Source organism: Lissotriton vulgaris, chromosome 3_1, assembly GCF_964263255.1.
Source record: "Lissotriton vulgaris chromosome 3_1, aLisVul1.2, whole genome shotgun sequence".
In the NCBI taxonomy this organism is placed as follows: domain Eukaryota; kingdom Metazoa; phylum Chordata; class Amphibia; order Caudata; family Salamandridae; genus Lissotriton; species Lissotriton vulgaris.
The window spans coordinates 2,118,935,481-2,118,955,083 of NC_141689.1; the positions used below are offsets into that span (position 1 = coordinate 2,118,935,481).

Consider the following 19,603-nt stretch of genomic DNA (forward strand, 5'->3'; position numbering starts at 1 on the left):
TATTCAGAATCTAAAAGTGGCTTTTTCTGTAGATCATAACTGTGGAACCAATTTGGAGTGAAATAAGTTGTGCCTGCGAATCTTTACTCAACCAAAATAATATATCCTATGAGTAACCCTGATTAAAAATAAGAAGTGGAATCAGCAAATATCAGGTGTCTCTAGATAACTCACTACTCCACATATAATAAAAACGATCGCCTATATATTTTCCGTGATATAAAACCGAGCATATCTATTTCCTTAGTGCTATATATTTCCTGCTGAAACCTCTTCATTATTAAAAACATCAGAACCTCCGTTCTAAGAAATAACTGGAATCTACTCTACAGGATAACTAAGTAAAGTGAGTAAATAAGTAGCTGGTAATTAGCCTCTCAGTACCAATCTCCTTTTTTTTCTCCTCTTTTCAACCCTTTTGTAAATAACACTCTCACTTAGAGCTCATGGTGATTAGCCTCTCAGTACCAATTCTTTTTCTCCTCTTTTCATCCCTCATGAAAATAACACTCTCACTTAGAGCTCATGTACTCTTCCCTTTTGTATTTATGACCTCACTAACACCTCACCTTGCACCCACCTATTTGTTATATATAATTCTAGTTTTTCTCTCTCCGTTCTCCCTCCCCATGCCTTTTTCATTACTATATCTATCAGAAATACTGAAAACCCTAGTTAGATCATATAGGCAAGATGGGTGATAAAATATATTGAGACTTTAACTGTCAGTGTTTTATAACAATCTGTTATATATTGCTTGTAAATTGTCGAGATAAAATAGGACATAGAACTGCTATCCTACTATGTACACATATTGGAAATGTATCATGTAATCAGATATAATATAAAATAAATGTCTATAAAATAACAATTGACCCTTAACGTATCATTAGGTTGCAATTATAAAACTCCCTTTCTGTTTTATTCAACCTCGCGATGTATGCTCAGACAGTAAATGTATACCAATCTATATTAAATATTGATGTATGTACTTTATGTGTTTTATCCTTGTCTATATAGGAACTTGTTGTACACCTGTCTGTGTGTAAAAAACGAAATGACGGGCACCTGATGAAGGCCTCAGGCCGAAATGCGTTGTGTTCTATTCTACCGCATTTGCCTTCATATAATTTTCCACCGACCGAACATATCGTACAGCACCTTTTTTGTATTTAACTGTATATTGTTGTATGTTTTTGTTTACAATAGGTATTGTATGTTATTTATTGTCACTGGTATGAACTATAATGGTTACTCTATGAACTAAGTGAATTTACGTTTTAAAGAAGAAACACAAAACTGTGTTATTCAAAATGGAAAAAAAGATATAAAAATGAAACAAACAATAAGAAAAATAAAATAACCATATATTTTCCATACGTTGCTGTCTAAGCAAATTATTAATGTCAATGTAATGAATATGTAAAATGAGGTTGTAACAAGGGCACTAATATTATCAATTGGTTTGCTATTTTTCTTCTCAACTCATGAGAGGTGAGTCGGGGACAGAGGTAGGAGGGACTTGAGTTGATTTTCTATGCGCGTGAGGTGCTCGTTTATTACTTCCATAGTCTCTGGGGATTGGGGAGAGTGGGTTTCGGGAGGCGTAACTGAGTGGGGCTGTTCATTGTGACAGGGTTTTTGAGTGTTGTTGCGGTGCGGCGGTGGGGAGGGGTAAGGTGGCGGGTTAGGTTGGGGGTGTGGGTTTGGGGGTTTGGGAGAAGTGGGAAAGCGTGTGTCTTCCGATAAGCAGTGCTGTGGGGGATTGAGTAGGGTATTGCTCGAGAGAGCAGGACTGGTTTCGTCCGATGGTCGGGGATAGGTTGGGCAGATGTTCGAGTTTATGTGAGGGGGATTGGGGAGGAGGTTTTGGGGGGGTTGTAGGGTGGGGCAGGGTTGGTTTTTGGGGTAGGAGGTGTGGTTGGGGAGGTGGGAGTGGGGGATAGATGGCAATATTGCTTGTGGGGGGAGGTGGGTCAACGGAATTAGGTAGGTCCAGTCTTTCAGGGGTCAGTATGGAGTTTCCCAGCTTAGGGAAGATGAGTTCGAATTGGTGTAGGTTGAGGTCGTTGGCTTGGACCATGATTTTGCCATTTCTCTATAGGGTTATGGTGGCTTTAATTGGGAGAGGGGGAGACTTGTAAATACATAATCTTTGGCTGTGGGGGATGTTGGTGCCTTTGGTAACTCGTAGGTGGGTGGCTAGGTTATTTTTCCATTTGGCTTGGTGGGTGGTGTAGAAGATAAGGTCAGTTTTAGTATTGCCTTCAGAGGAGTTGTGGTAGAGGTCGGCTATGAGGGTTTATGGTCTAATGCCTGATGGCTGTTATCTGGAACAAGTGTGGGTGTGGCCCTATTTGCACAAGATATGTCTTGTGGCATGGTAAGTGTAGGAGAGTAGGGTCTGCAATCCTATGATCACCCAGATTTTTTGCTTTTGTTTCACTGGTTTACGACTTTCTCTGGCTGTGGGCCCGCTAATCAGACCCACAGCCTGGCTGTTCTCTTTCTAAATTACGATATGTACCCTAGGTGCATTTACCAATTGGTACTGGGCCACCTTATCAGACCCCGTAACGCAGGGCATAGGTGTACCCAGGTCCGCCAGGGGCTGAAGCATGTATTATGCCACCCCTGGCTGGCCTCCTAAATTTGACACAACTGGCTGCACGACAGCTGGGGCGAAGACGTGTAACCACCCTTCGCTTTAGGTATAGTAGCTCTATATCTAACCATACAATGGACACCCGAGTTCCTATCAGTCACTCCTATGGCAGGCCTTAACAATCCTGAAGGCAGAGTGCGTGGGCTCGTGTGAGCTAGGTTCAGGCCCGAGCCGAGCCTGGTTGCAGCTTGCGGAATCAAGACCCAATAGCTGTTCCATGATAACGCGTACCATATCGGTAACTCCGGTGTCGCGTTATCAAGGCATGTCGAGTAAGGTGTCATACGAATCGGGGTGCTGCCCTCTCACCAATTCTGGCGATGAGGTTAGCATCCCACCCTTCTAGAGGGACACGACATGTACGTAACTGTGAACCCCGGTTAAAGTTAACTGAAGCCTCAGCTCCACAAAATGGATGCTGCACCCACAGACACGAGTCTGACCTCCTGCTGCTGGGAGTCCTTCCAGCGAGAAGCACTTGGACAAAGGGTTTCCTGTCGAGGGCGCTGTTCGCACCGTCCCAGACAGGGTTTGTGTATTCTGGGTAGGTAGGGCTTTGGCGAGAAGGTGACTGCGGAGTGGCACCCCTGTGCTCACTACGCATCTGCCGGTTAGAACCAGTTCCAGGGGCGACAGCCCTGGCCTGGGGAAAGTCCGGCAGGGGAGAGGGGCGTAACTACCCCCCTTCCTGGTCCCACCCTTAGGGCAGGACCTAGTCATGTACCCACCCCTTTCTTTAGGATAAAGACCGGAGACCCTTCAAAATTAGATCATCTTTGAATCAAGAATACTTTCTACGAAAGGACTTTGAGACTCTTCTCAAGATTTCTCCCTTGTGGCTAAGGAGTAGTCACCCTGCATCAGCGGGCACCATCTAAGAACTCTGCGGTTTTGCTGTAAGTCCTTCCTCAAGGAATCCGACGGCCCAGCTCGACGAGAACCGGCTTCCCTGGCACCTCTGACCTCTACCCACGTCATCAGCTCAGCTGTGCTCTGTGGGTGCGACGAGACCTCGAGGGACCGGCCATCATCAGAACCTGCACGCTCTTAAAAACCAGCACGACCATCGAGGTAACTCTCTGGTGAGTGCTCTGGGGTCCGAGAAGCCCCGACCCTGAGCCGCTCCAGCACCGAAGTTCAGTCTCCCAGCATCTCCACGATCTGCGTGGGGCCCTTCTGCTCGCTGCTCAGCACGTTGTCTGGTCACTAGCCGCTGGCTTGTGCCCTTCTGTGACGACATCCGAGAATCATCACTGCTGGTCTGGTTGCTCCAGACTGGCCCTTGCTTCCATCTTTGCGAGAAGCACCCCGGACCCTCCTGGTCCACTCAAGACGCCATCTTAGGCCCACCACGTGGCCCTGAGATCTGCCAAGGCTTGTTGCCCCATCCTGGGCCCAGCGACGCCGACAGCATCATCCTTCGTGGGACAGCTCGCACCTCCACCGTGGTCGCCGACAACGCCTCCTGGTCCGAGAGACTGCAGCGCCTAGCGTCGCCCACTCACCTGGTCGAGGTGACGGCCAACCGGTGCCTTCCTGGTACCCTCTGACTACTGGCTAGTAGTACGAACTTGGTCCCCTCTGCTTTCAGGTTTCATCAATCTCCGATCCAGGCTTGGATCTCTACGAACTATTCAGCACTGGTCGCCGGCCAGCAACTCCTTTTCCTTCCGGCTCCTGGCTCGTCAGCGAAGACCCCGACGCCTGTAAGACTTGTGCAGCCGCAGCCCCCGTGGCTAGGTAACTCGGCATTTCGGTGCCTGCATAGCCTCCTTACTCTAGGGTCCTGAGTCCCTCGCTTCCGACTTGCCTTATCGGGTCCGCCCGAGACCTTAACCTTTCCGTGTCCCCGGACACTTGTTTTAATTGTGCACTTGAAGTATTTGCTAAAGAGATTTGGTTTGTGCTTAGTACCCTGTCCTCATAAAGAGTACAGGGTTGTTGTGATTCTTAATAAATATACTGTTTATTTTCATAACACTTGTGTGGTGTCCTTTCACTGGGTGTTCAAGGGGTACATGTGTGGTAAACAGCTGGCTTAACGCGCCCTCTCGAGTCTTTAGCCTTAGACTGCTCGTATCCACGCTACTAGGATAGCTGGTCTATAGGTTGACTTACAACCAAACACCATAAGGGTCGTTGGAACGATACATAGCGGTCGCTAGAATAGCGAACGTTGCATATCGGGCCAACTTCTCACATTGGTGAGCAGCGGTTGGGATTTGAGCTTGCTGTTGTTTTACCACACGTATCCTAAGAATATCTTGTTGAAAGATCGCACAAGTACTGTTAGTACATATAACTAAAGCTTAGAATACTCTGAGTTCTACTGAACCAGCTGTTGTAGCTCCTCAAGGCTTAGCACACCTTGGCTACAACTCTTAGCAAGGGTACAGTAGGTAAACACGTAGTGTAGGTAGGTGCATCACTTACACCACACTAGAAACAGTATGTCGGACAAAGGAGGAAACTCTGGGTCTCCCCTTGTGTCAGTTGACCCTCCACAGGTCATCCCTTCAGGATATACTGTGCTGAGCTTCAAGGAGTTAAGACGACTGTGTCACTCCAGGAAGATTCAGCAGGGGTCTAACCCCACAACGTCCTTTCTGATTGGTCTCTTGGAGACTTATGATGCCAGAAGAGCTGAGAAACTTCGTAGCTCTTCTAATCCAGAAGGAGACATGCCTCCCCTCGAGGGAACCCGGGACGATCCTGACCTCATCCACCTCGCAACTGAGAACGAAGATGGGGAGGAGGATGAGGATGAGGATCTCTCTGGGGATGAGGCAGATAAGGGACAGGTAGAAGTCGTCAGACTAAGCAGGTCCAACTTAAGCAAACATGATAGCGGTACTGGGGGACCCCTGGGGCCACTATCAGGTCAGCTTAACATTGGGAATGGACGAGCCCGATCTCTGTCAAGAGACTCTGGCAGATCCCTTCAAACCAATGGCTCTCACAACTCGTCTCAGAGAGGGATGACGTCCCCTCAGAGGAGAGTGTACGAAGCTAAGGAAAGGGCAGCCAATCTAAGGATTGAAAGGGAAGAACTTGCCCTGGCCAAAGAAAGACTTGCCTTTGCTAGAGAGCAACAGTTAAGTGGGGCAGTCCCCACTGGTGGCAGCAATGTACCTAGTAATAGGGAAAAGAGTTTCGATACGAAACACCTTGGTAAGATAGTGCCCCCCTTTAAACAAGGGGACGACATCCACAAATGGATTACTGCTTTGGAGAGGGCCTGCACTGTGCAGGGTGTTCCCCAGAGTCAGTGGGCAGCTATCTTGTGGCTCTCCTTTGAAGGAAAAGGAAGAGACAAGCTCCTCACCACAAGGGTGGAGGATGCTAACAATTACCAAATCTTGAAAAATACACTCGTTGAAGGGTTCGGCCTAACCACTGAGCAGTACAGGGTGCTGTTCAGGGATACCCAGAAAACGCAGTCTCAAGATTGGTCTGATTTTGTCGATTGTGCCACTAAGGCTTTTGAGGGCTGGTTGCTGGGCAGTAAGGTTACTGATTATCAAGGATTGTATAATTTGATGATGAGAGAACAAATTTTAAACAATTGTCAGAACCAGTTGTTGCATCAGCATCTTGTCGACTCGGATCTGACCTCTCCCCAAGAATTGGGAAAGAAGGCAGACAGATGGGTTCGTACAAGAGTTAAACAGAACCAGGGCCAGAATCAAGGTGGTCAGAAGAAAGCAGACCAGAAGGGTAAAGATTCTAAAGGGGAACAAAGTGACCAGAAGTCTTCGACAGGTCCCCAACAACCCAAAGAGGGTGGGGGTCAGGCTCCCCAAAAGAAGAAAGAAGGCCAATCCAAAAGATGGTGCCAGTACTGTAAAAGTAAATCTCACTGGTTTAGTGAGTGCACCAAGAAAGGAGGAGGGCAGACTCCTGCCACTGCAGCCCCTAAGGCACCTGTGCCCCCTAGTACAGCCAGCAGTGGTAGTGCGCCTCCCAAGGGTTTAGTAGGGTTAACCCTGGGTTCTGAGGGGCGTGACAACTTAGTTGGCACACTCACTCAGGCTGTCCTTGTCAGTACAGGGGACGCGGACGTATCCCCTGACGTGAGCCCCAATACTTTGGGCAAATACCGACAGACGCCTTTCATAAATGGAAAGATGGCTCAGGCCTATAGGGACACTTGTGCCAGCGTCACCATGGTGACGCCTAACTTTGTGGACCCTGGACAGATCATGCCAGGTACAGAATTCCTGGTGACCAATGCAAGCAATGTCACTACCAATCACAGTATGGCAATTGTAGCTTTCTCCTGGGGAGGGGTAACTGGCCAAAAGAAGGTTGTAGTTAGTCCAGACCTCCCAGTGGATTGTTTGTTGGGCAATGATTTGGAGTCGTCACAATGGTCAGAAGTGGAGCACCGGACTCACATGGAAATGTTAGGATTGCCAGCACATGTGTTCGCTGTGACTAGGTCACAGGTCAGGAAATGCCCCACTGAGCAGGTGCTGGATCCTGGAACAACGGACCAGACACCTCCCAAGAAAAAGAGCAGTAGGGTTAAGGCTGCGCCTTCCCCCTTGCCCCAGGTCGAGGATCAAGTCTCAGAGGAGGCTGACCTACAGGAATTGCGGGAAACTGAGCCTAGGGAATTCGAACTTGATCAAGTTGAATTCTTGGGTTCGGGGGGACCCTCAAGGGAAGACCTGGGGAAGGACCAGTTAGACTGCCCTTCTCTTGAACCCCTCAGACAGCAGGCTGCTGCTGAGGCTGCTGGGAACGCCACAGGTACCCACAAGGTATACTGGGAAGATGGACTCCTGTACACTGAGTCAAGGGACCCCAAGCCTGGCATGACCAGGAGGCTGGTCGTACCCTTGTCTCAGCGTGGTTTCCTACTTACCTTGGCCCACGAGATTCCCTTAGCAGGTCACTTAGGCCAGACGAAAACGTGGGACAGGCTTGTCTCACACTTTCACTGGCCTCACATGAACGAAGATACCAAGGAGTTTTGCCGCTCCTGTGTCACTTGCCAAGCCAGTGGTAAGTCAGGTGGCACGACAAAGGCCCCCCTTATACCAATGCCTGTGGTGGGGGTACCCTTTGAACGGGTGGGGATCGACATCGTCGGTCCCATGGAACCACCTACAGCGTCAGGGCACAAGTTTATACTGGTGGTAGTGGATCATGCCACCAGGTATCCTGAAGCTATTCCCCTTAGGACCACTACAGCACCTGTTGTGGCAAGAGCCCTAGTTGGAGTGTTCTCCAGAGTGGGCTTCCCTAAGGAGGTCGTCTCCGACAGAGGTGCAAACTTTATGTCGAGCTACTTAACTGCTATGTGGAAGGAATGTGGTGTTAACTACAAGTTCACTACACCCTATCACCCACAATGCAATGGGCTTGTTGAGAGATTCAACAGGACCCTAAAAGGGATGATTCATGGACTACCGGAAAAGCTTCGGCGTAGATGGGACGTCCTGATCCCCTGCCTCTTGTTCGCCTACAGAGAAGTCCCACAGAAGGGGGTTGGCTACAGCCCTTTTGAACTTTTGTACGGGCATCCTGTAAGGGGACCCCTGTGTTTGATGAAGGAAGGATGGGAGAGACCTCTCAAAAAGCCTGCAGCCAACATAGTGGACTATGTGCTTGGCCTCCGCTCGCGGATGGCTGAATACATGGAAAAGGCATCGGAAAACCTTAAGGCCAGCCAAGAACTCCAAAAAGCTTGGCATGACCAAAAGGCTGTCTTGACTGTTTACCAGCCCGGACAGAAGGTGTGGGTGTTGGAGCCAGTGGCCCCAGCAGCACTCAAGGACAAATGGTCCGGGCCCTACACCATCCTGGAGAAAAAGGGAGAGGTCACCTACCTGGTCGACCTGGGAACTCCCCGGAGCCCCCACAGGGTGCTTCATGTCAACAGGCTAAAAGCATATGTCGACAGGAAGGACATGAGTTTGCTCATGGCCCTAGATGAGGGACAGGAAGAGGAGAGTGACCCTCTCCCCGACCTGCTCACTCAGAATCCTGACGATGGCTCTGTAGATGGTGTTGTCTTTTGTGGCAGCCTCTCCGGACATCAACAGAGCGACTGTCAACAGGTTCTTCAGTCGTTCAGACATATGTTTTCTCTAACACCCAGCCAGACCGATTGGTGCACCCATGAGGTTGACACTGGTGACAGCCTGCCCGTGAAGAGTAAAATCTACAGGCAGCCTGATCACGTTAGAGACTGCATCAAGAGTGAAGTGCAGAAAATGTTGGAGCTGGGAGTCATTGAACCCTCGGATAGCCCTTGGGCTAGTCCCGTAGTTCTAGTGCCGAAACCTCACACCCAGGGTGGTAAGAGAGAGATGAGGTTTTGCGTAGACTACAGGGGTCTCAATGCAGTCACTAAGACTGACGCCCACCCAATACCAAGGGCAGACGAGCTTATCGATAGATTGTCTTCGGCCAACTACCTAAGTACGTTTGACCTGACAGCTGGGTATTGGCAAATCAGGTTAGCTGAGGACGCCAAGCCTAAAACCGCATTTTCAACCCCTGGTGGGCATTATCAGTTCGTGGTGATGCCCTTCGGTCTGAAAAATGCACCTGCCACCTTCCAACGGTTGGTGAATCAAGTCCTTACTGGGCTGGATGACTTCTGTGCGGCGTATCTTGACGATATCGCTGTCTTTAGCTCCACCTGGGAGGATCACCTGGTCCACCTGCGGAAGACGTTAGAGGCACTGCAAGCAGCAGGTCTCACTATCAAGGCCACCAAGTGCCAGATAGGGCAGACACAGGTTGTATACCTGGGGCACCTTGTAGGTGGAGGTCAGGTTCAGCCACTGGAGAGCAAGATACAGTCAATCAGGGACTGGGCTCCTCCAACCACCCAGACTCAGGTTCGAGCTTTCTTGGGCCTGACTGGTTACTATAGGAAGTTTGTCAGGAACTATGGTTCCATTGTGACACCATTAAACGAACTGACAAGTAAGAAAATGCCAAAAAAGGTTCAGTGGACAGCGAGCTGTCAAAAAGCATTCGATGACCTAAAGCAGGCCATGTGCACGGCGCCTATCCTCAAGAGTCCGGACTACTCCAAACCATTCATTGTCCAAACAGATGCTTCTGAGTTGGGTGTGGGAGCTGTTCTTTCTCAACTGAATTTTGATGGTCAAGACCAGCCCATTGCTTTTATAAGCAGAAGGCTGACCCCTAGAGAGAAGAATTGGTCAGCTATTGAGAGGGAGGCCTTTGCTGTGGTTTGGGCCCTGAAGAAGCTGAGGCCATACTTGTTTGGCACTCACTTCAAGATTCAGACCGACCATAAGCCCCTCTTGTGGCTAAATCAGATGAAGGGTGAAAACCCCAAACTGCTTAGGTGGTCCATTTCCCTACAGGGGATGGACTTTACAGTGGAACATAGACCTGGTACTGATCATGGCAATGCCGATGGGCTCTCCAGATATTTCCACTTAGAACAAGAAGACTCACCTGGTCAAGGTTAGCTTATTGTTCCGACGTTTGGGGGGGGGGGTCATGTAGGAGAGTAGGGTCTGCAATCCTATGATCACCCAGATTTTTTGCTTTTGTTTCACTGGTTTACGACTTTCTCTGGCTGTGGGCCCGCTAATCAGACCCACAGCCTGGCTGTTCTCTTTCTAAATTACGATATGTACCCTAGGTGCATTTACCAATTGGTACTGGGCCACCTTATCAGACCCCGTAACGCAGGGCATAGGTGTACCCAGGGCCGCCAGGGGCTGAAGCATGTATTATGCCACCCCTGGCTGTCCTCCTAAATTTGACACAACTGGCTGCACGACAGCTGGGGCGAAGACGTGTAACCACCCTTCGCTTTAGGTATAGTAGCTCTATATCTAACCATACAATGGACACCCGAGTTCCTATCAGTCACTCCTATGGCAGGCCTTAACAATCCTGAAGGCAGAGTGCGTGGGCTCGTGTGAGCTAGGTTCAGGCCCGAGCCGAGCCCGGTTGCAGCTTGCGGAATCAAGACCCAATAGCTGTTCCATGATAACGCGTACCATATCGGTAACTCCGGTGTCGCGTTATCAAGGCATGTCGAGTAAGGTGTCATACGAATCGGGGTGCTGCCCTCTCACCAATTCTGGCGATGAGTTTAGCATCCCACCCTTCTAGAGGGACACGACATGTACGTAACTGTGAACCCCGGTTAAAGTTAACTGAAGCCTCAGCTCCACAAAATGGATGCTGCCACCACAGACACGAGTCTGACCTCCTGCTGCTGGGAGTCCTTCCAGCGAGGAGCACTTGGACAAAGGGTTTCCTGTCGAGGGCGCTGTTCGCACCGTCCCAGACAGGGTTTGTGTATTCTGGGTAGGTAGGGCTTTGGCGAGAAGGTGACTGCGGAGTGGCACCCCGGTGCTCACTACGCATCTGCCGGTTAGAACCAGTTCCAGGGGCGACAGCCCTGGCCTGGGGAAAGTCCGGCAGGGGAGAGGGGCGTAACTACCCCCCTTCCTGGTCCCACCCTTAGGGCAGGACCTAGTCATGTACCCACCCCTTTCTTTAGGATAAAGACCGGAGCGGGGACCCTTCAAAATTAGATCATCTTTGAATCAAGAATACTTTCTACGAAAGGACTTCGAGACTCTTCTCAAGATTTCTCCCTTGTGGCTAAGGAGTAGTCACCCTGCATCAGCGGGCACCATCTAAGAACTCTGCGGTTTTGCTGTAAGTCCTTCCTCAAGGAATCCGACGGCCCAGCTCGACGAGAACCGGCTTCCCTGGCACCTCTGACCTCTACCCACGCCATCAGCTCAGCTGTGCTCTGTGGGTGCGACGAGACCTCGAGGGACCGGCCATCATCAGAACCTGCACGCTCTTAAAAACCAGCACGAGCATCGAGGTAACTCTCTGGTGAGTGCTCTGGGGTCCGAGAAGCCCCGACCCTGAGCCGCTCCAGCACCGAAGTGCAGTCTCCCAGCATCTCCACGATCTGCGTGGGGCCCTTCTGCTCGCTGCTCAGCACGTTGTCTGGTCACTAGCCGCTGGCTTGTGCCCTTCTGTGACGACATCCGAGAATCATCACTGCTGGTCTGGTTGCTCCAGACTGGCCCTTGCTTCCATCTTTGCGAGAAGCACCCCGGACCCTCCTGGTCCACTCAAGACGCCATCTTAGGCCCACCACGTGGCCCTGAGATCTGCCAAGGCTTGTTGCCCCATCCTGGGCCCAGCGACGCCGACAGCATCATCCTTCGTGGGACAGCTCGCACCTCCACCGTGGTCGCATACAACGCCTCCTGGTCCGAGAGACTGCAGCGCCTAGCGTCGCCCACTCACCTGGTCGAGGTGACGGCCAACCGGTGCCTTCCTGGTACCCTCTGACTACTGGCTAGTAGTACGAACTTGGTCCCCTCTGCTTTCAGGTTTCATCAATCTCCGATCCAGGCTTGGATCTCTACGAACTATTCAGCACTGGTCGCCGGCCAGCAACTCCTTTTCCTTCCGGCTCCTGGCTCGTCAGCGAAGACCCCGACGCCTGTAAGACTTGTGCAGCCGCAGCCCCCGTGGCTAGGTAACTCGGCATTTCGGTGCCTGCATAGCCTCCTTAATCTAGGGTCCTGAGTCCCTCGCTTCCGACTTGCCTTATCGGGTCCGCCCGAGACCTTAACCTTTCCGTGTCCCCGGACACTTGTTTTAATTGTGCACTTGAAGTATTTGCTAAAGAGATTTGGTTTGTGCTTAGTACCCTGTCCTCATAAAGAGTACAGGGTTGTTGTGATTCTTAATAAATATACTGTTTATTTGCATAACACTTGTGTGGTGTCCTTTCACTGGGTGTTCAAGGGGTACATGTGTGGTAAACAGCTGGCTTAACGCGCCCTCTCGAGTCTTTAGCCTTAGACTGCTCGTATCCACGCTACTAGGATAGCTGGTCTATAGGTTGACTTACAACCAAACACCATAAGGGTCGTTGGAACGATACATAGCGGTTGCTAGAATAGCGAACGTTGCATATCGGGCCAACTTCTCACAGTAAGGATTAGGAAAAGATGAGTTTTCTTATTACTCCCTTAGTCATTTTCACACAATGCACTTTATAACATGACTATGGTTGGGTAAGTCTGGGTCCAAGGCCATTTCACAACCATTAAAGATGGTGTTTTATATGACTAAGCCCTTGTGCGGACATGTTATTTCAACCATATCTTTTTTTTTTTGTAGAGTTTTATATAGCGTGAACTTGACCCAAATCGGGTAACAGAGCGCTTTACATAGCACCAGTTACGTTACATGAGGACACACACTTATTTTTGTTAGGCACATGGAATTTAAGTGATTTGCCCAGAATCACAGGAGGTTTAGCGTCATTACCGAGACTTGAACCCAGGTCCCTAGGCTGAGGTCTAGCAGCTTAGCCGTTAGACATTATGATGTATAGTGATGACGACCCTATACTGTGTAATGTCTGATGCTCATTTTAATAGGATCAAATATTGTGATGTACAGTAATGATGGTAGTCTTTTATGGTTTTTTTACTGTTCTGATTCGGACTACTTCTCATTAAATGATTAGTGCAGTCACTGCTTTATTTGTAGTTCTAGGAGAATATTGCCCCAATATATACCTTTCTGTTTAATCACACCTGTTTCAGTCACAAAGCGCTGTAAAACAAGATAACCTTGCATCAACTGTTGAGCGTTCTACTATTTGCCAAGCTGTTCTTAGTAATTGGTGATAGATTTGTGAGAAAGAGGTTAGGATAGACAGTATGTTCAGTACAGGCTGAAACACCCCCCCTCCCCCCCCCGTTTAAATTAAGATACAGAGTTGACCATCTCCTCTTCAGGAAGAGGCTGAAATCATCTCGGATTTATGAATAAGCATATTATGATAATTAATTGCAAACTGTTCTTCTTTTTGTGATATGTCTCAGAACCATAACACAGCATATCAAAACATATAATATAATATAACACTACATAACACTACATAACACGTATTGAAGTTCCGAGGCTTTCACAGACCACTATGTGAGTAGGGTTTCGAAAGGATCCTGAAAGATCCCTTTTTTCCAAGCACAACTTATCCATGTGTGTTTATAGTCATATGAACACGTATAAGACGTAATTGTAGAACATACCTTTAGGTAAATTCATGTAAGAAATTCACTACTTCTGGATGCAGTTGCTGCTGGTTTAGATTTGGACATAAACTAAACTGTTTTGAAGAACACTAAAGCTGATGCTAACTGCATCTTGGAAATAGCTGTTTGTTCTATTAGTGTCTACTGGTTTCAGTTGATACTTTATTTAAAAAGAAGATATCCCCTAGGTATATTGTGCTAATTCAGTGTAGTCGAATATCCAAAGACCCCTATGGCAAAAATTGGAACCCCTAAGATACAATTTGAAATGAAATTTCCAGTCGGTAACTCATGCAATTAAATTCAATAATCCATTATATTTTTTTAATGAAATAATACACCATGAACAGATATTGATTATTCGGTATTTTCTCTCTACACCAGACCAGGAAATGTATAAGCAAACCTCAATTCCCTGTGTCACATTCTTCTTGAAGTTTACATTTGTATCCTTCGTTCCAAATACAGTGAAGTAACAATTTATATAATAATCGTGATTGTTGGCACCAACAGTTGGATGTCATTTTTTGTATTTACAGTTAAAGCATGATTTCATATAAATTGTAATTTGTAAAATGTTTGCATTTTCCCTTAGGAATACACAATAGATGTTTTCTTTCGTCAGAAATGGGAGGATGAGAGGTTAAGATACAAAGGTCCGATGAACATTCTACGACTAAACAATTTAATGGCAAGTAAAATCTGGACTCCAGACACATTCTTTCATAATGGGAAAAAGTCAGTGGCCCACAACATGACGATGCCAAACAAACTGTTGAGAATCCAGGATGATGGAACATTACTATACACAATGAGGTATATCTTTTGGCTTCCACATTTATTGAAATGAAAATTGTGTTTACTGTAACTCACTGTTGTCTGGTTCTGAAGTATCTTGTCATCAAATTTGCAATGCGAAAATTGCTCTACATTTGACGAGCATAGTAATGTAACAAACTGTAATTCAAAGAAAAAAATGAGTATCACGTTATAATAGTTGTCTTTGTCAATAACACCGGTCACTTTTTTCTCCAGGGAAATTAGGCTTTTGTGCAAATATATTTAAATCTGCCAGACACCAGGCTATCATTTTTAGTTGTCAGCCAAGCATGCTGATTATGCCTGGCGAAACTATTTAAAATGCCGTTAGCAGTATTTAGCATGGGTAATTTAGTTGAATTCTCGGGCATTGCAAATCTTCCTCCTGCTTGAATCTGACAGAATCGCATTCTGAATGAAGCATCCCAGGTTTAAGTGGAAGTAAATCAAGGACAATCACTGAGGGTCTGTGGTGGGTTTGAATTAAACCATCTTCCTAAATATAAATTCAAAAGGGGAAAAGCTGTAGGGAAAAAAAAGGAAAGAAGATGGAGGAAGTAGGACACAGAAAGTTATGGGGAAAGGATGAACAGGCAGTAAAAAGAAGGAAGGAAATGACAAACGTGCATCTGCGAATGATATCCAGAATAGAGGGTGAGCTGGGCCTCGATGTCAGTTGTCTCTGTAAGTCAGTGTCCCTGCTGTGGAGATTTGTATGCAACCTGTCCCTCAGAAGTTTGAATATTGACAGGATAAACATAATTGATGACATTTGGAAAAGGTAAATGCGCACTGGAATTTCAAGGGAAACACATTCAAATATGTGGCAGGGTCTTTGTTAGGTTGCTAAAGCTAGCATGACCGACTAACATACAAATCATACTGGGACCTTATTCCTGGTGGGCCTCACCAATCGAAAGGGACAAGCTGTCCAGTGAACCAATTTTATGTCTTTCACATTCAGGAGTAAATAGAAACCTAAATGTTCCATAATGCAAAGAGCTGTTGGCTTCAAAGCTAGACCATAAAGATGCAAAATACATGGGGCTGCCTCAGATAAACTAGCACAACAGTTGAAAGCAATAAACTCAAGTAAAAAGTTATTTCGAATGTGGAGACTGGTGATTACATAACTCTTCATTAGGCCGCAAAGGCCTCAAACTTCAGTGCCCGATTCATCAATCAATATGACGAAATGATAATACAACAAAACCATTTGGGGGGCTCAAATTTAAAATAATTAGGTAACCCAGACCCACTAAAGTTTGACAATATTGGAATGTCTGTCCTAGTTAGTCCTGCATCTGATTAAACCTTCATACTTGGCTAATCTTCTCAAAGAGGAGTATGAAGCGTGGGGGAATGGCTAATAGGACAATCTGATTAGTATGGCCTGTTTTTGTTTACTGTTTGTAGGCCTGTTTTATGGTCTGCTGGGCAAGCTCAAATCCATGCACTCTTCCATACCTTGAAATAAATTCTAAACAGCCTAGCTTTACAAGTTCAAAACAGCCCCAATCTGCAAACATGGGCAATTTTTTTAGCATATAATTTACAAATGGGGCCACTTTCATTTTGGTGCCTGGGAATATGTTCCGTTCCAGTCAGACACTGGTATGAAGCATGTACTCTCTTTCCTTGAAAGCATCTCCTAAATTCCGAATTGCCCCAGCACAAACCTCATCTTTCTGAGATGATGACACTGCTTCACTAAAATCACATATGTTCAGGGTATACTTGAAATAGGAATTTCCTCTGCTCTTCTTATTCAACCTTTGCGGTCTAAAGGCCTAGCAATCTGCAAATCCAAATGATATACCTGTTGTAAAGTAGAACACATTTCCGGTTTATGCCTACTGTATAAGATTTTTAAATATATAAGTGAATATATAAACAAATGATTGAACAAATAAATAAATAGTGAGAATAGAGAATTGCTGAAGCTAATGATCTGCAGCTGAAAGTGGAATTGATACATAAAGGTATTTAGGAGCATAATGTGAATTCATATGTTTTTTAATGCACTATTCTAGCGCCATCTTTTTTCTACACAGACAACATGTTGAAGACAGTGTAAACGTTTAGAACAGTACAAAGAAATAGGCAACATTGCAGTTTTAAAATATTCTGTCTATTTATCAACATCAATACATTCATACAAATGTACTGATGGCTGACACTTGATAAATAAGATAGGACCTTGTTTCCATGGGAAATACATTTTCGGGTTTGCCAATAACCTTGGTTCCTTTTGACAAAACTGCACAAACATTTCCTCCAAAAACGATTCATCCACCTGAGCTTTTTACTGGTTTCAGGCAGCTACATTAAGTGAAGTCGAGACAAATAGGAGGCCTCAAAACGTGTTTTCACCATGCAATTTTCCATTGAAAATGTAAACATTGTTACTGCCAAAACGGCTGAACAGAATTACCCCAAATATGGTAGACAGCGTGGTCTTGATCCAAAAAGTACTTTTTGTAATTTGGTGTAAATCAGTTTGGTAGTCTTTTTGAAATTTGGGTCGAAAATGTATCTATATTTCATGCTGTGGTTCAAGGGTGCATCCACTGTGGTGGATCCGCAAGGTCAAGCATACTTTGATATTGGCTGGCCACGACCTGAAATAAATATTATGACCACCATCTTAGACTTGGGAACTCATTTGGGCAGCTACAGGGTTTGAGGTAGGGCCTGGCCTGCCCTCAACACCACAACGCTCAAGGCCAGGACCTGGGCCCAAGCCTCATGCAGCCAAAGAACATACACGCTGTGGTGTTGTGCACCTTCAGGGGTTAACTGAATGGCACATAAGCTGTGTGCAGCGGGTGGTTTTGGCAGGTGCAGGGGTTTTATGAAGAGCCTGGCCATGCCTGGTACCCTCACATACTGGTATATTACATCATTCATGACATGTTTGATGACTGTATTGATAACATCTCTAATGACATTTGAAATGGCATAATTGGTAACAACTAAGGGGAGCTGTAAGTTCTGCTCCACGGGGAGAGTTTGTGGAGTTTTGCCACTCTGTGCTCCACTTGGAACGTGGAGTTTGGCAAAAACTCCATCCACCACTATGAGGCGAGCTTTACAGGCCACACCTCACAGTGCAGCATTGGAAGGGGATGATTCTTTCTCTGACTGAAACTTGAATTACTGAGATCATTTTCTGTCATGGGAGTGGGCCGAAAGTAAACGTAAGGCTGAATAGGTGGAACTTTTCCCCCGATTGAGCGCTGCACATCATCAGTGATGTAATTTCAGATGTTATCAGTGATGTCATCAGTGATGGTACTTGATGTGTAATCAGTGATTTCATAAGTGATGTCACTGACCATGCCATGAGTGATGTAAATGTGAGGTCATAAGAAGTGCATTGCAGAGGCGTAAGTTATAGTTAGCTCAGCTAACTATGACTGCTGAATTTCTCTGGTTTTGTACAAGTGAAATGTGAGCCTAACTATAACGTCCCTGTAAACTTTGTTTTTTCAGTGAATTTCCTTTTTTTTAAATGTAAGTAATTTACAGTTAATACAACCTTTGCCACTCATGGCCTTTGGCCATGCGCCGCAGGGGATAGCCGCAGGGCCTGACCTGCCGCCAGGCCCTTTGGCCAACACCGTATTACTACCTAACCCTTTACCATGCACCACCTTTGACCGTGCGTGGTGAATGTTGGCCACCCCAGGGCCCAGCCTTAAACAATGGAGGAGGGGTGCCATGCAGCCCGGCTTTCACATTAAATTATCAAAGGGGAGGAAGGCTATAAACAAAGCAAAACATTTCACACTCCAGGGAATAATTCTTAAAGGGTAATTTATTTTGCAACAAGCAACTAAGCTCCGACAGACGTGTTTTGGGCCCCTGGCCTTTGTCAATGTGAAAGCGCCAGGCATCTTTATCATTTTTTAAAAACATTCATTATAAAATGCGATTGGATGGCAGCCCCCTTGCTAACAAAATAGACAGTGGTACTTAAACATCACGTGTGAATACACTCTTATGGTGTTGGCCATCTTATACTGGTGCTCCATTGTGTCATGACCCAGGAATACCTCATAATTTCAATCACTTATATCAAAGTTCATCACCACTTATTGTTAAAACATATTGTTTTATCCTATCATTTCATCCAGGGTATGCATATTAATTTGTGCAAATATATTGTCACAGCCCCCCAATTTGCCATCACCAAAACATTACTACAGCCATCAGTTAGACACCCTGCATGAACGAGGTCTGATGGAATCCCATGTCTGGTTACTAGTGACCATTTCTAACTTCATATACCTCTGGTGAATATGTTTTGCCATACTTTCAGCTGTCTAATGGCTACAGTTGTTTGGTATGTAGCTACCAATCAGGGCATATATGAGCTTACCCTCCCTATAATAAACAGTCTTTAGAATTCCCACTGACCTTTACCACCACTCTGTAGAATTGAATAGTATGTAGCTACCATCTGCTCCCTGTATGGGCCAGCTGTCTCCGTGGTATCTATCTCGGTCATATTACAGACACCAGTCCCACCGAAACCCAATGTTGGTAAAAAACGAATGTACCTAAGTGTAAAGTGAACTAGTGCAATACATGTCTAACAATGTGCTTAATACATTCATACTTTGATGTGTTACTGTGTTAATGTGTTTCTGCAGTGTGCAGCAAACCTACGTGTGTCACAAATCCTCATCACTGTTGTGTCGGCATGGGACTCTGATTCACATTTCTATGATATATCTTGACTCCAGTTGTCTCAGAGCCCTGACTCTGTCCCTTCCTATTCCATCTCATGAGACCTGATCAATCCAAAAGAAACACAGTCATTTCCTGTCACTACTGTGGTCAGTTAAAAAGTGCCTGGCCACTGGGTATATGTCATGTACTGATTTGTTAACAAACACATGTACTGCAGCACCCTTTTCTTTGCTGGAGGCACAGTGCTGCCTATGTATCTCTTGCCGCATGAACAAATTAGGCAATAGATCACAATATTTGAATTATAGTTGAGTAGTTTAATGATCTGCAT

General features: G+C 46.4%; 1 protein-coding gene across 1 annotated transcript in view; it reads left to right on the top strand.

Annotated features, from left to right (window-relative positions):
• The window catches only part of GABRA2 (gamma-aminobutyric acid type A receptor subunit alpha2), a 663,148-nt gene that overhangs the window by 337,139 nt on the left and 306,406 nt on the right, over positions 1–19,603 (top strand). The window contains exon 5 of the mRNA XM_086962689.1: positions 14,351–14,571. Coding sequence (XP_086818815.1) covers positions 14,351–14,571 — 221 coding nt within the window. The remainder of the gene's footprint in view (positions 1–14,350; positions 14,572–19,603) is intronic.